Source organism: Cryptomeria japonica, chromosome 9, assembly GCF_030272615.1.
Source record: "Cryptomeria japonica chromosome 9, Sugi_1.0, whole genome shotgun sequence".
Classification (NCBI taxonomy): Eukaryota; Viridiplantae; Streptophyta; class Pinopsida; order Cupressales; family Cupressaceae; genus Cryptomeria; species Cryptomeria japonica.
In genome coordinates, this window is record NC_081413.1 from 432818441 (window position 1) to 432835003 (window position 16563).

General features: G+C 36.6%; 2 protein-coding genes across 2 annotated transcripts in view; both read left to right on the forward strand.

Annotated features, from left to right (window-relative positions):
• The window catches only part of LOC131077847 (uncharacterized), a 67900-nt gene that overhangs the window by 29826 nt on the left and 21511 nt on the right, over positions 1 to 16563 (forward strand). The gene's annotated exons all lie outside the window — the stretch shown is intronic.
• On the forward strand, positions 12268 to 14909 carry LOC131032985 (uncharacterized). Its single transcript, XM_059211109.1, has 3 exons — positions 12268 to 14088; positions 14201 to 14416; positions 14519 to 14909. The coding sequence occupies exons 1-3, from the start codon at positions 12372 to 12374 to the stop codon at positions 14761 to 14763; spliced, it is 2178 nt and encodes a 725-aa protein (XP_059067092.1). The 5' UTR covers positions 12268 to 12371; the 3' UTR covers positions 14764 to 14909.

The window sequence follows — 16563 nt, forward strand, 5'->3', positions numbered from 1 at the left end:
TATCCAAGTCTCCATCAGGGGTGTTGAAGTTCTCATCTTTTCCAAATTATCAACTAAGTCTGGAGGAAGTAATGGTGGTGGCGTAGCTGAAAGATCATGCTGCCTTAGCGGTTGCTTGAATTGCTAGAAGTAATTCTTCAATGCACTCACTTCTCTTTCCAACTTCTTGTTCTTTTCTACTTCCAGCCTCAATATGTCGTGGACCGTCTTCATTGTGTCATTCATATTTTCCAATGCTTGCTCAGTGGTAGGAGGACCTAAATCAATAGTCTCCAATCATGTTCCTTTGTTGTGATCTCGCCTTCAGGCTTATCTACTCTCGGAGTGGCAATTTGTATCACTCGAGATCCTCTACTGTCTCTTGTCAGCTTTGACATCTTAGTTGCTTTCTTCTTCTCAACAGTGTCTTGAGTTCTGTTTAGGAAGCTGTCTAAATCAATAGGATTTTCTTCTACTATTATCACCTCCTCTGTTAACCTCTCCTTGAGCCATGTTGGGATAGCATATTTCTCTTCTCCTACTTGCACCTCATTGAGCTACTGGTCTTCTCAGGGTGGAGAGGTTACTTTGTCATCTTCATTTTCAATGTCTACATACACATCTTTGCCTGTTTTGTCATTGATTTGTTCAAGTGGAACTGAATTGTTCTGACCGGATGGTTGTTTACCCTTGTCTGTCTTTTCGCACCTGCTGTTCTAAACTGTGGATTCCATGGATTCATTCACTCCATGTTCTATGGTTCTTCTAGGCAGATGGTTTTCTTGGCCAACTGCTTGATTCATCTGTACTTCGTGTATGGAAGAGGTACTAGTGGCAGGGCAGCCTGAACTTGATCTATGCTTCTTGTTTGGAGGCTTTTCCTTGTGACTTTCTTTTCTCGTCGATCCTTTGGAGTGAGTCAACTAGGTGGCACTTCCTCTCACACTTGCACTTTCTGTATCTTCATCGGAGGGCTCTGCCTCTCCCATCAACACGAAAGTCAGCTGGGTATTCTGGCTCTTCAATTTCTGGATTTGGATGTCTACACATCGTTTTGTATATGCACAGATTGGCTTCATTAGGTCTTTCAAACTGGTGATCTCCACATGAATCCAATTGACCTTCACTTCCTTGTCCTTCTCTTGTTCATATATTGGCTAAAGGCATCTCCCACTATCTTGTGCTTGATCTGGAATGTTGAAGACCTTGCACGTCCTGACTATGTCAATTGATAGTGTTGAGCACATTCTTCATCTTGAGCATTCATGAAATGATCTTCCAATTGTAGCTTGTGTTTGTGCCTTCTTCCACTAGATCTTTTGATATTGCCATAGGGATCAAAGCTATCTCTGGAAAAGTATGGAATAAGGAGAGATTTCAATTCTTCTTCCACTTTCTTTGCTACTTGCAAGGATGGACACACCTCCAACAATTGCCCAATTGAAATGGGAAAAGGGATTATAGTCTTGTGTCTATTCTTCTAAACTTTGCTATATGTCATCAACTGCCTCACCAACGCAAGCAATACTATCTTGTTGGTAGAATATCGTGGTAGCATGTAGGGTGGACAAGAGCATCCTTGAATTCTGATATAGGCGAATTTGGGAAACTTGATATACCAAGCACCAAACTTCTTTATCAGCTCCTTTGCTTGTGGGGATAACCTTTGATGAATGCCCCCTTGCAAAATTCTTGTTATGTGCATAGTGAAGGCATTGTTCACCCTCCTATAATGTGCTCTGTCAGGATAATGCAGTTGTGTGTATGATTCACACACACTCAACTCTCCGGCTCCCATTCTGACTGGACCTCTATACATTAATCCTGCGTATTCATGAGCTCTGGCAAGCGAATATATGAGATATGAACTCATGTAGAATGTTCTGGTTCGTGCAAGTCTCTTGAGTTGTATGTAATTCTTGCCCAGTTGATTTTCTCTCTTTTGTTTGATATGATCTCCATGAAGTAGAACATCCAATTCTCGAATTGGGATGCTTGAGGGGTCCCTATGATTCCGTTGAGCAAAGTGATTAAATCACTGAATTCCTCCTTGAAATCAATCTTGTGAAGCTTGTTGGGTAGCTTAGATATGCCAAGCCTACTTTTCAATAACCAATACTTGTTGATTATGTCGAGGCATTTGTCGGGATCATCATCATAGAATGCCTGTGCTACTTCCTTGTTTTTGTAAATCATGCCATTGGATTCGGGTATGTGGAAAGCTTCACTGTTAGCTGTCTCGGATAGATAGGCAAGCTCTTTGCCATCAGGTGCTGCTATTTTTTTTGCTAGCATCATAGTGTTTGGCACACTTGACGATCAACTCATTGCATTGCATAGCCGGGGGGAAGCCTGCTGCTTTCACTATCCCACTCTTGATCATCATCTTTGAAAATCCAGAAGGCACGGTGGTATACAAGGGACCTTAGAAATTCTTCATGTTAATTTGCCCGAGGTTGGTGTCTTCTACATTGCTCCAAAATTATGTAATCTTGGATTCCAACGCTTCTCCTCTAGAGTCTTCCTTGATGAGTGCTTGTCGTGTACTTGTTCCGGTCTTTAGGGCTGCCATGCTATCCTACCTGTGAGAGTTGTCTAAGTTAGGTTTTGATATGATTACTGTGTTAAAATGCCTCTAGGTTAGTAATTCCTTCTAAAAAGCTCATAAAATCATCGACATCTTTGATGCATTACTAAAACCCTAGGCGTATATATGAACCCTAGACTTGTCCAAATCTGAAAATGATCATCTAACCAAAATGAATTGCATTGAAGCATACTAGGTGATCAAAATGCAATCAAAGAATCATCCTATGAATGAATTCTCTCAAACATGAATAACCTGAAGTCGTACCAGCATCTAGTTAGGGTCTGATTTAAAAAAAAAAGATCAATTAAAACCCAATTCAGACCTAAAAACAAGCTTAGAACTGGCTGGTAATCTCTAATTTGATTTCCAATTTGGCCAAAATAGCCCTTATACTGATGCGTATTCACTGTAACTATGATGTCAAATGCTGATGTTAATCCGATTATTTATGCAAAATCGCTGATCTTGTGTGTTGATCACTGATGTTAAGGCTGGACTCACTGATCTGAAAGCTTTGATTGCTGATGCTGATTGTAGACAGAGCTTTGCTGATGTTTGAATATCAATTCATCAAGCAAAATCGTTTAAGTGCTGAAGCTTGATCAAAGTCGCTGCCAATGGTGAATGAACTCGCTGTCCTAGCAATGTCAATTTTAGCAATATTTGCTTGGAATGGAATTGATCAGATTCGCTGCCTAATTGAGATCGCTCACTTTATCGATTGCATGTTGATCAAATGAAATGATCAACATTGTCTTTATAGTGGCTGAAAGGGGTGCGATTCCTCATCACAAGGCCGACTTGTGTTTTTTTCATTTAAAGATTTGCAATTTTGATTTCCATAGAACAAAGCCAACTTGCATCTATCAAATTCGAATTGAACAAAAAAATGTCTCTCTTCATTGTGGGGCCCTTTCTCATGATTGCGGGAAAACTCAAGTGCCTCTCCCTCTTCCTTGAATGTAAGATCGCGCTTTCACTTAGGTGACGAAAGTGTTCATGTGAAAGGTTGCACTTTTGAGGCCTGATTGGAAGTGTTAGGTCGCATTTTGAAGAGGCAATTGGAAATGGCAAATGAAAGGTAGCACATTTGGATGGATACCGGAAATGTTAGTTCATGCTTTGGAGAGTCAAGTGGAAATGCCAATGATAAAGTTCGCACATTTGGAGCCCTATTGGAAGAGTCAAAGCAAAGTTCGCTGATTTTGGTCTCAACTAGAAGTGTCGCTGATTTTGGGCTCAACTGGAAGTGATCCCAAAATAACAACTTTGCTAACTTAATCCCTTTGTCCAGAGCATTTTCATGGTGATTTGAACTCTAGTCTATCCTTCCTCAAAGTATTGACTCTCTAAAACAAGTTTGCCTTAGCCAAATTTTAACATTTCATCTCTGATTGAGCAAGCAAAAGATGATAATCAAATGGAATGATTATCGTGAATCATTCATTCCCAAAATGTTGAGGATAAAATCCACTCAAACTTACTGGTCCTAAAGGATCACTACGAGCATTCTAACTTAAAACCTAAAACTGAAAGCAAAAGAGCGGGTCCCCATTTATGATGGGGTGATGTGTGAAATGGTCACAGCACTATCTACTATAGAAACCAGACCCTAATCAATAAAAGTTGTTGCTAGAGTTTGATCCAATTTAGGCAATTCTAAGTGATTTTAATTATGAATGCTATTGAATATGATTAATTGTTGTTGTTTGGATATAATTTGGTGAAGGTGGCTGTTTATTTTGCAAACTTGTTTTCATTGAAAATTTTGGGAAGGGACATTACAAAATCTTTGACTTGTTCTGATGATCCATGAAGAAGGGCATTTCCACTTGGCTTCCAATTGATGCGTTAAAATGAGATGCTCTATTTGGTAGTTTCATCTACAAATAGGGGCATTAGAGATTTGGAGGTCTTCTTCCATTTTGTTTGTGAGAAGCAAGGAGGCGTAGGCTTGGAAGGTCTTCAATTTTTTGTTGTAGGAAGCAAAGGTGTAGGCTTGGAGTTGATTTGTTTTGAAGGGGCTTGAAAATTATTAGCCTTGTTGAGGCTTGGGACTTGTTGGTTTAGTAGCAAGAGCTTTGTGGAATTTTATGCATAGTGGATGTGCATTTCCTTTTGTTGAGGAATGGACCAAATCTAATGTAGGATGAATCCTTGTGTGTATAGAGATTTGTGGGATGTTTTCCCATATCTGAGTAGTTGAAACCTTTGTGTATATCATATTAGTGATGGCTGCAAGGAAAAGGCCACCATTCATTCGGCTCCTCATACTTGACTATATCACCATCTCAACATTATCTTTGATTAGTTGGGTAGGCAAATTAGAAACAAAGGGTGTTATTTGACAACTCAATGTAAGTTATTGATCCATAAGGATCTAGAGGAGTCAAACTTCATTAAAGGAATCACTTCTAGAAGTTGTAAAAAATTATTTGGTTTTGTCAAGACAAACAAACCTTTTGTGCTTGGGGGTATGATTTTGAATCTGCCCATCTATGCAAATAGGTGGATTTGTCACGTTATTAGGAAAACATAATTTGAAGTGAATAGTTTAATGCTTCTCTTTCTAATTCTGCTTCTAAGATCTTCTAGTGTGCAAGGAGGACATCCCATAATCTTTATAAAGGCAAGAGAGACTTGGATTATATCATGGAAGTTAGATTTGAGTATTGTAGAATGTTGGGAATTAGACTTTCAATGGCATTTCATGTCATAGACAATAGTGTGTATGTTACCAAGTGTAGCAAGAGGCTAATTTTATTCTACACTATTTACAACTGATTGTATTCATCTAGCTTAAAGTAATGATTTGGTAGTAGTGCATTTGCCATTGCGAAAGTTGGTTTTGCCCTTTTGAGGGGTTTCTAGGATAAAATCTGTTAGTTCACTTCTCTTTCATAGCATTCTTTCCTTCTTGGGTGTCATTCGATTTTGATTATAAGTAGCAAAATTTATAATTTCATTGGTTCTTAATCTCAACGAACATAATTTGATGAGATTACAAATCAATTTGGAATTAAAGCTGTTACTATTCCTTGGGATATGTTGAAAATAGTGGCAATTATATGACAGCGAGTAGGTTTTCAAAGAATAAAGAATTGCTATCTTGCAATCTAGACATCTCTACCCAAAGGTGGAATAAAGAGGTGAGAATGGAGAACTTCCAAAATTTGAACAATTGTGTGATATCCCTTGAGAGCTAAATTACTGTCAGTTCAGCTTTTTCGGGTTTGGCAGGGGTGGGGACAAGGTTCACAAATTTCTCTATGGGTTGGATTGGTATGAACATGGGAAACTTGTGACAAATTTCCACACATTTTTTGCTACCGCAACAAATCACACATATTTCTATTATTTTTTCTACATTTTTAAGTGTTTCCTGCATTTGACTTTATGTTTAATATTATAAGGTCTTGTTTGCCAGGACTTGAGTCTAGAGATTGGCCAAGGTGAGATCCAAAGATTAAGGAGTGAGCAGATGGATTCAGGATTTGCCATCCCCTATACCCTCCCCTAGTACTAGGTTCCAAAGTGATGCATTGATTCGTTCCCATATGTACACAGATACAGGGGGGTTTAGTTATATATTGCTTGCTTATTGGGTTACCCACCTGTGTGTGGGACCACCTTCCTCTTGATTAGTGCTGGATTGAATATTGATGATGGTTTGATTTTTATTTATATATTTTGTATTTATGTATTTTTATATATCTATATTTATTATTTTTTAACATTAAATATAGATATATAAATAGAATATAAAATATAGAAATATATTATATTAATATAAATATAAAGGTAATATATATATATATTATTTTAATGTAATTAATATTCACATTAAAATTAATAATATATTCTATATTAATGTATTTTAATATTTCTTATTTATAATCTATATGTATATTTATTAAAAAGGATATTAGATACATTTATATTTTGCTATACTTATCTATTATTTACTAAAGAAAAGTCTTATACATATAAATTTTATATGTTGTATGGACGAACCCAAAATGAACCCAACCCCGATTTCTTTTGATTGAATCTGCAATCTTGATGCAGAGCAGGGTGGCAACCTTCTAACAAACCCAAATTGGTCAGGTTCCCACAATCTTTTAGCACTTATAACCCTAACTCAACATACTTTCACAACTCTACCCTATACTCCTTGTAGCTCTCCAAAACATGAAACTTGGGCATATATCTTAGAGAAAGGCCTCAATCCCCAAACTCTTCATCATTTCAAATACCCTTTTCCCTCTTATGAAACATATCTCAAATCAGATTAGGTCACTTTGGAACCAACATCCCAAAAATGGACTGATATGCTGTCCCACAAGGCCAATTAGGCCACTTTTCCAAAGCAACTACCCTCTAAACACTCTTCCAAACCAAAGTTTTTCCTTCAATAGCCTAGGCAGGATTCAAATAGACAAATTCCACAATTTTTATCAATGGGCACCCTCACAAATTCACCCAACACACGAACGTCACTTTTTGGCCTTCTAGGCTTGGTTACAATGAGGGTTTATTGGAACTCTTATCTCCAGATCTCAAATCACTTTGCCAATACCTCAAACATGTCAAAATATGTCTGCACATGCTTTACAAACCTTCACCCGCTCAGTAACAATGTTCTTTCATCCAAACCCTACATGAAAGCATCAACTTTCACCAAAACAAGACATAGAATGCACCTAGGGCATCACCACAAAATTGGCAAATGGCCTCCCCTACTCCTGACAACCCCTCGAACACAAAATTTACAATTGTGTGAGCCATTCCATCGAGTTACAACATGGTACAATGGGTGTAATGGCTTAAAAGTTCATATTTCACTCTCAAACTCTTGAACCTAGGTTTACACAGACAGATTTCAGAAAAATTGCTATAACTTGCACTACACTTAACCAAAATTCATGAAACCGGTGCCAAATGAAAAGTAATTCACCCTCTTTCAAATGAGTCTAGTCTTGAGCCTTAACTCTGTTGGCCGTTTGGTGGAATTGATTATGTGTTGCATTGATGTTTTGTCATTGATGCCAACACTAGCTGTTTAGATGTTTTATCGACACCCTTCTGGCCTCGGTAGGTTGAGTGGTTTCTGGTTAACTTGAATCCGACATGATCCAGTATAGTTTGGTGATGGAATTGGCTTGTTCATGATACTCTTACTCATATTTGGTCAGTTGGTTTTGGTCTGGTGATCGGATGCTATCCTGCCTGCTTAGAAGCTTAGTTTTTGGTTCCGGCGAGGGTTTCACCGGCAGAGCATTTGGTAGAGATCTTTGATGAATTGCATAAGTGGTGTTGATGCAGCTTCTGGTGGAGTTTCAGGATGTTGTTGGTGATCATGTTCGAGACCTGGCGGATGAAGATCATTGCTGTAGCGTGTGGACCTATACTGGGTCACGGTTGATCTAGATTATGGACCAGCTTTAATGTAACGTGTGGATAGGACCTATTGATGTATTTCCAGGATGTCTTATGTGTTGATATTATTTGTTTGGTCTAAGGCTGACATGGTTTGTAATTATGTAATTGGCTTATTGTCTGGTGGCTGACCTGATTGTTTATGGTCGAGGGTTTGTATATATAGATGTAAGATCTCATTGTAGATCATCATGGTTAATGTTAGAGGTCATGGTCAAGGAATGTAATGTGTGAATAATGTAATATCATTCAGGCAGAGGAGTTGGTCGATCATTGGAGATCGAATTGGGTATATGTAAGAGGATTTAGTCCTTCGGTATTGAGCTTAACCGGAATTGTACTCAGGCATAGAAGATGCTATCTTTTGCAGTTCGACACTTCTCCGGATTGTAGTCTGGATTTCTATGTAGTCAGTGAGACTCCTTTTGTGATGAGCAATGCGCTCTAGGCTGTTGGCCTTTCTGCAAGTGCATGCCTCTCAATTGTAATTCACATACTTATTGCAGAAGTATTATCTGACTGTGGGTAGGCTTCCCACCGTGGTTTTTCCCTTTACCGGGTTTTCCACGTACAAATCTTGGTGTTATGTGGATGACTTTTATTCTGTGATCACTGTTTATGCTTAATTGGTTTAACTTCTATTCCGGTATTAAAGTTTAAATTGCTAATGGTTCCGGTAATCTGTGACAACTGATTCACCCCCCCTCTTGTCTTCCGGTTATTTGAACTGTCTAACAATTGGTATCAGAGCTTTGTTCCTCTCTGCAGAAAGCTTAACCGCTTGAGGAAGATCCTATGGCGACTAACAATTCAAGTTCATCCAGTTCTTCTGGAGCTATCTTTCGAAGGGATATTCCGAGGCTTGATGGAACTATATTTCGAGGCTTGATGGAACTAATTACACAGTATGGAAGATTCAGATGGAGACTCATTTGAGATGCCTTGGCAAGGAGATTTGGGAGATCACACAAAATGGTGTCACACCCTATAATCCGGGATCTGGCAATCCTCCTTTGACAAACCTGGACAAGGAGCTTGAGAATGATTGTAGAGCAAGAGAAGCCCTCTTGTGTGCACTTTATGATCAACAAATAATGGGATTAATCGACAAATCATTTGGAAAGGCTATATGGGATAAGTTGGAGACTCTTAATGAAGGTGACCCTACAATGAAAATTGCTAAACTTGATGGTTACCGGGTGAGATATGAAAACTTGAAGATGGAAGAAGATGAAAGGATTACTGCATTCATGGAAAGGGTAAATGAGATTGTTATGGGAATTCAATGTTGTGGTGGAACTCTGAGCGAAGATGAAATTGTTTCTAAAGTCCTGAGAGCCCTACCACCAACTTACAAAATGAAGGCTATTGCTATTAATGAGTTGAGAACAATGGCTAATACGTTTGTCAATAGAGATACTTTGGTTGGGAAACTATCTGATTTTGAGCTTGAAGAATTTGGACTTTCTGGAGCTATGAAGACTGAACCTGCTTTTCATGCATCTACATCTACAACTGGTAAGCAAGATTGGAAAACTTTGTATGCAAAGGAATTGAAAGATATGAAGAGAGAAGATGATGAGTTTGAGCAACTTGAAACACTATTTGCTAGAAGAGTACCTAAAAGACCGATAGGAAGTAAGTATGAAGGAAAAACACCTTTTAAATGTTTTGCATTTAATAAGATTGGTCATTTTGCATCTAGATGTCCTGAAAGAAATTCAAGATTTGAAGAAAGAGTTAGAAAATCATTTAAGTCTAAACCTAGATATCAGAATAAGTATAAATACAAGGAAAACATAGACAAATCATGCTACATAGCGGATGAGGAAGGCAGTACTGATTCTGATGATGAACCGACAGAAGACTCTGCTAGTGGATCCGGCAATGGGAAGGAATGGGTGTTCCTGGCTATCAAGGGAGATGATCCGGCATTGAAAGAGAATGTACCTGAAGAGAAGACACTTGCTACTAAAATTGAAGACAAGGATGAATGGGTAATTGACAGTGGTTGTTCGCATCATATGAATGGAGATAAAGGGAAGTTTCTGTCTTTGCAAGAATTTGATGGTGGTTTAGTTAGATTTGGAGATGACAAGACATGTGTGATCAAAGGAAAAGGAACTATATCACTGGATGGTAAGAACAATACTGACAATGTTTATTATGTTGAAGGTTTGAGGCATAATCTTTTGAGTGTAGGACAATTGGTAGATAAGGGATTTAGTTACAGTTCAAGGATGGAAAATGCAAAATCATTAACAGATTTGACTTAGAGATTGCAACTGGTAAACAAACAAAAGGTAATATATTTCATTTGAACTTTGGTGAGAAGACATGTTTGATTACACAGATTGATGAGAGTTGGCTATGGCATAAAAGGCTATGTCATGTGAATTTTGATTGCACTGTGAAGATTAGTTCAATTAAGGTAGTTAGGGATATACCTAAGATTATGAAGCCCTATAATCCGGTATGTAAAGAATGTCAAATGGGTAAATAGGTCAGAACCTCTTTAGAAGTATACAAGATAAATCAAATGATGTTCTTGATCTTATTCATATTGATTTGTGCGGCCCTGCTAGAGTTAAAAGTTTTCAAGGTGATAGATATTTGATGCTAATCATTGATGATTATTCTAGAATGATGTGGGTTACTTTTCTGAAAGAAAAATCTGAAGCATTTGAAAAGTTTAAGATCTTTAAGGCTAAAGTGGAAACTAAGACAGGATTGAAGATTAAAAGTTTGAGATCAGATCATGGTGGAGAATTCACATCCGGTGAGTTTACTAACTTTTGTGAGAAGCATGGTATAAGAAGACAATTTTCTGCTCCCCGAACACCTCAGCAAAATGGAGTTGTGGAAAGGAAGAATAGAACTATCTTGGATGTTGCTAGAACAATGATGATGGGAGCTAGTCTACCTCATACCTACTGGAGAGAAGCAGTGAGTACAGTGGTTTATACCAGTGAAACAATGATCGGGAAAAAATCGCGATCGATCGCGATTAATCGGGAATCGCAGAGGGTCGCGTTTTTTTCCCCGAAAAAATCGCCAAATACGCGTTGACCGCGGGTCAACGATTTTTTCCCGTTTAAACGCGATTAAGCCCGATTAATCGACAGGTATTAATCGGAAAAAATAAAAATCGCAATTATTTGCACGAAAACCCTAAAAACACGAAAAAGGTGCAAAAGTTTCGGAAAAAAATCTACAAATGGACGCCGCCTCCCTACTGTTTTTCGTCCAAAGTTTGCAGGTGGGAAATTTGAAGTCTGTTCGTAATTATTGGGGCTTCCGATTTTCCGAGATTGATTGTCCGAGAAGGAGATCACCAAGCCGGACTGTTTCTTACAGTTTAGCGCGCCATCACTGCATTCATCGAGCCTTCCAGGTAGGGTATTTACAGTTAAATTTTTGTTTTACAAATTTTGTTTTTATAGATTTTATTTAATATTATGTTCGTTTTATTTAATTTCTTAGTTTAAACTTTATTTAATTTCTTAGTTTGTTTTAACAGTATATTAAATTTAACTGTTAAATATACTGTTAAATTTAACAGTTAAATTTAATATACTGTTTTATTAAATTTAACAGTTAAATATATTTAACAATATATTAAAATTTAAATATACTGTTTAATAATTTAACTGTTAAATTTATTATACAATATACAGTATATTTAATAGTTAAATATTAACTATTAAATATATTGTATATTGTCTAATAAATTTAACAGTTAAAGTTAAACTATATAATAAATATAGTTTAATTTAATTTATTAGTTTGTTTTATAGAATTATATTTAACAGTATATTAAATTTAACTTTTAAATTTAATATACTGTTACATTAAACTTAACTGTTACGTATATTAACATGCTGTTAAAATTTAATTGTTAAATTTATTAGTATATATTTAACAGTATATCAAATTTAACTGTATATATTTAACAGTATATTAAATTTAATATACTGTTAAATATATACAGTTAAATTTAATATACTGTATAAATTTATTAGTATATATTTTCAGTATATTAAATTTATTTACTGTATATATTTAACAGTATATTAAATTTAACTGTATATATTTATATACAGTTAAATTTAATATACTGTTAAATATATACAGTTAAATTTAGTATATATTTAACAGTATTTTAAATTTAACTGTATATATTTAACAGTATATTAAATTTAATATACTATTAAATATATACAGTTAAATTTAATATACTGTATAAATTTTCAGTATATTAAATTTAGTAACTGTATATATTTAGCAGTATATTAAATTTAACTGTATATCCCTCAAAAGTTTAAGATTGAGTGTAATGTTTTTACAGATCTGATTCTTGATAATGCCGCGTCAAAAAGACTTTGCATGGACACATTGCACAGCAGTTCCGGGTAGCACGAAGGTCAAGTGCAATTGGTGTCTAGAAGAGATCAGTGGTGGAATTTATCGTTTCAAATGGCATTTGTCCAAAGAACGAGGAAATAACACCGTGATATGCAAGGCATGCCCTGCAGATGTCTCGTATCAGGCGAAGCAATCTCTTGACGGGATTGCTGAGAGTAAGGCCAAAAAGGCAAGAATTGGGGTTGAACTAGGTTCTAGTTCTGCAGATCCCAGGATGAACCATTTGGGTGAGGAGGATGGTGAAGATGGGAGTTTCAAGGAATCTGGGTCGACACATAATTCTATAGCACGTGGACCAAACACAGGTGGAGGAAACACTAATGCTTTCTTCCAACCTCGTACCACAGCAGGATCACAAACCACTTTGGAGAGTACAGGATGGAGGAAAACTGTCACTGAACAAGCAAAGAAGGCAATTGCTAATTATTGGTACTCCTCTCACACGGCATTTCATGCTTCCAGAAATCCATATTGGCAACCCATGATAGATGCTATTGCAGCTGTAGGTCCTGGGTTTCAAGCCCCATCTTGTGAATCATTAAGGGTTGGTATGCTGAAAGATGCAGTAGAGGATGTTCAAGATGTTGTTAAACAACATCGATTGCAGTGGGCTAGAACTGGTTGCAGCATCATGTCAGATGGTTGGACAGATAGAAGGAACCGAACTCTCATTAACTTCCTTGTCTCTTGTGAGATTGGCACTGTTTTTTTGAAATCTGTGGATGCATCTAATATGATGAAATCCACAAATGCATTGTTTGAGATGTATGACGTGGTAGTTACAGATGTAGGGCCACAAAATGTGGTTCAATTTATCACAGACAATGCTGCTGCTTGTGTTGCTGCAGGGAGACTTCTGACAGATAAATATCCTTCCATGTTTTTTACACCATGTGCAGCACATTGCCTTGATCTAACCCTAGAGGACATTGGAAAAATTGAATGGGTTAAGGCGGCATTTCAGAAAGCTCACAAGGTTACCAAATTTATTTATAATCACACAAGGGTTTTGGCTATAATGCGCTCTTTCACAGGTGGCAAGGAGCTAGTTCGACCAGGAGTGACAAGATTTGCAACAGATTTCCTTGCATTACAAACATTATGTGAACAAAAAGGTAATTTGAGGCGAATGTTTGTTTCAGCTGAGTGGATGGAGTCTAGTTTCACAACTCAAGCAAATGGCATAGCAGTGGCAGAGTATATGTATTCTACCACATTTTGGGAATCTATTGAACAAATTGTAGAATTTTCAGAGCCTTTAGTAAAAATCTTGAGACTAGTGGATGGAGATAAACCCCCCATGGGATATGTGTATGAGGCCATGGATAGGGCCAAGGAGGTGATAAAGAGTAAGCTGGAAAATAATAGGGATAAGTATATGCCGTTGTGGGACATAATTGATAGGAGATGGGATGGACAAATGCACACTCCTCTCCATGCTGCAGGATATTTTCTCAATCCTCTGTTATTCTATAAGACTGACTTCCTAGAAATTGATGCTGAGATCAAACAAGGCTTCTTCAAGTGCATGGAAAAAATGTTTCCTGACTTGGAAAAATTTGATGCGGCTACGATAGAGCTGGAAATGTACAAGCATGCTAAGGGCTTTCTCTCTTCTAGGGCTGCTATACAAAGCAGAAAGACAATTCAACCAGGTAGACTCTATAAACTTTTGACAATCTCTTTATTTTGCCAACCACTAAGTTTGTTAAGATTATAAGATATTCTTAGTCTTACAATATCATCTCCATATAATGTGTTTTTCAGCTGCATGGTGGGCTTCTTTTGGAGATGAAATACCAAATTTAAGGTGGATGGCGGTGCGTATTTTGAGCCAACCATGTAGCTCATCAGCTTGTGAGCGTAATTGGAGTGTGTTTGAACACATACATTCTAAGAAACGCAACCGCCTATCACAACAACGGCTGAATGACTTGGTATTTGTTCATCACAACCTCCGCTTGAAGATAAGGAAAGCTCAAGGTGAGAATATTAATATATAGTTGCAGTTTTTTGAATTGTATTCACTATTCATTGATTTTTCATTTGTAAGGGAAACACTAATTTCTACATGGGCAAAATCAGGAACTATTGAGGAATGCTTGCCAATTGACCTCGATGAGATATATCCAGAGTGCGAGTTGATTGCTGCTGATGATGCTGATGATGATGATGATGATGTTGATGATGATTATGTTGTTGCTGATCGTCCGCTTGTGTCTGAAGATTTTGATATCATGAGGCAAGCCAACTTTCGTCCTGAATGGGTTGAAGGAATTAGGACAGGCTCTTGCCCAGGAGCTTCATCATCAGGGCCTCCTGCCCTCTAGCATGTCATTGCCTACATTTGAGATTTTGGAATTTTGTACTTAATTTACAGGTTGACTTTGTTCAAAGTCACAAACTATATTGTAATTGACATTTTGACATCTATCACCATCTAGATATTATTTATGGTGTAGTATATTTTGTGGAACGTAATCAGTGATATGAATATAAGCAACGAAAATCTATTTCTTGCAATTCATGTTTTCAAGTGTCTATTTTATTTGCCTACAATATCTCTATGCCATGGAAATACCCTAAAATATATTAAAAAAGTAGTTTTTGATTGTTTTTCTACAATTTTTTATGTTTTTTTGTATATCCGATTTTTTCCCGATTTTTTCCCGATTTTTTGAAAAAATCTTATACTTTTGTTTTGCCGATTAATTCCCCAAACGATTATTGTTTCTATGGTTTATACATTCAACAGAGTACACATCAAAGGAGAAACCGATAAGATATCTTATGAATTATGGTTTGGCAATACACCTATAGTCAAGTATTTCAGAATTTTTGGTAGTAAATGTTATATCAGGAGAGATGATATAATTGGGAAATTTGATCCTAGATGTGATGAAGGCATATTTCTTGGTTATTCTAATGAAAGCAAAGCATATAGATGTTATAACAAGAGATTGCAAAGAATTGTGGAGAGTGCTAATGTCAAAGTAGATGAGCTGAACAGAAGTCAAATCAAAGTTTATGAGAAGGAACCGGTAGTGGAAATGATTATATCTGAATCGGTAGCACCTTTACCGGAATAGAGAATTGAACTAGTTACTCCGGCAGTATCAGAGAATTCAACAGTAACTGAAGAACAGGGAAGAGGAACAGAAAGTCAAAAGACTCCTAGGTATGTGAGATTGAATCATTCAGAAGATCAGATCATTGGGGATAAGAGCAATGGAGTGATGACAAGAAGAAGATTGACAACTAATGAGGTATGTTTAATTTCACAAGTTGAACCGGTATTAGTAATTGAGGCATGTAAAGATGAATATTGGTTGAAAGCTATGGAAGAAGAATTAGATCAAATTGAGAAAAATAACACATGGACCTTGGTTCCTCGGCCTAAAAATAAAAATGTTATTGGAAGTAAATGGGTTCTTAGGAATAAATTGAATGAGGATGGTCAAGTTATAAGGAATAAGGCTAGACTAGTTTGTAAAGGATATTCTCAGAAGGAAGGAATTGATTATGGAGAGAATTTTGCACCTATAGCTAGGATTGAAGCTGTAAGATTATTTCTTGCCTATGCTGCTTATAAAAACTACAAGGTTTATCAGATAGATGTTAAATGTGCATTTTGAATGGTGATCTTGATGAGGAAGTTTACATTGAGCAACCTGATGGTTTTTCACTATTTGATGATACAAATATGGTTTGCAGGTTAAGGAAAGCTTTATATGGATTGAAACAAGCACCTAGAGCTTGGTATGCAAGATTGGATAAATATCTTTTAAAGCTTGGTTTTACTACAGGCAGTGCTGACAGTAATTTATATTATAAGATCACTGATGATGATATACTGATTATTGAAGTATTTGTTGATGACATTATTTTTGGAGGTGAAGATAAGTTATGTATAGAATTTTCTAAGAATATGAAGAAAGAATTTGCGATGTCTATGATTGGTGAGATGAAATTTTTCTTAGGTTTGCAAATTATTCAAACTGACAAAGGTATTTTCATCTGTCAAACTAAATATGTTAAGGAATTGTTGAAGAAATTTGGTATGGGAGATTCTAAACTGGTAAGTACTCCTATGGTTACAAGTGAGAAATTGACAAGAAAGGATGTTTCAG

Excerpts from the sequence above, each read along its gene's own strand:
- LOC131032985 (XM_059211109.1), top strand. The coding sequence starts at position 12,372 with ATGCCGCGTCAAAAAGACTTTGCATGGACACATTGCACAGCAGTTCCG. Across the intron at positions 14,089-14,200 it reads CAGAAAGACAATTCAACCAG|CTGCATGGTGGGCTTCTTTT; the intron begins GTAGACTCTATA and ends TGTGTTTTTCAG. Across the intron at positions 14,417-14,518 it reads GAAGATAAGGAAAGCTCAAG|GAACTATTGAGGAATGCTTG; the intron begins GTGAGAATATTA and ends GGGCAAAATCAG.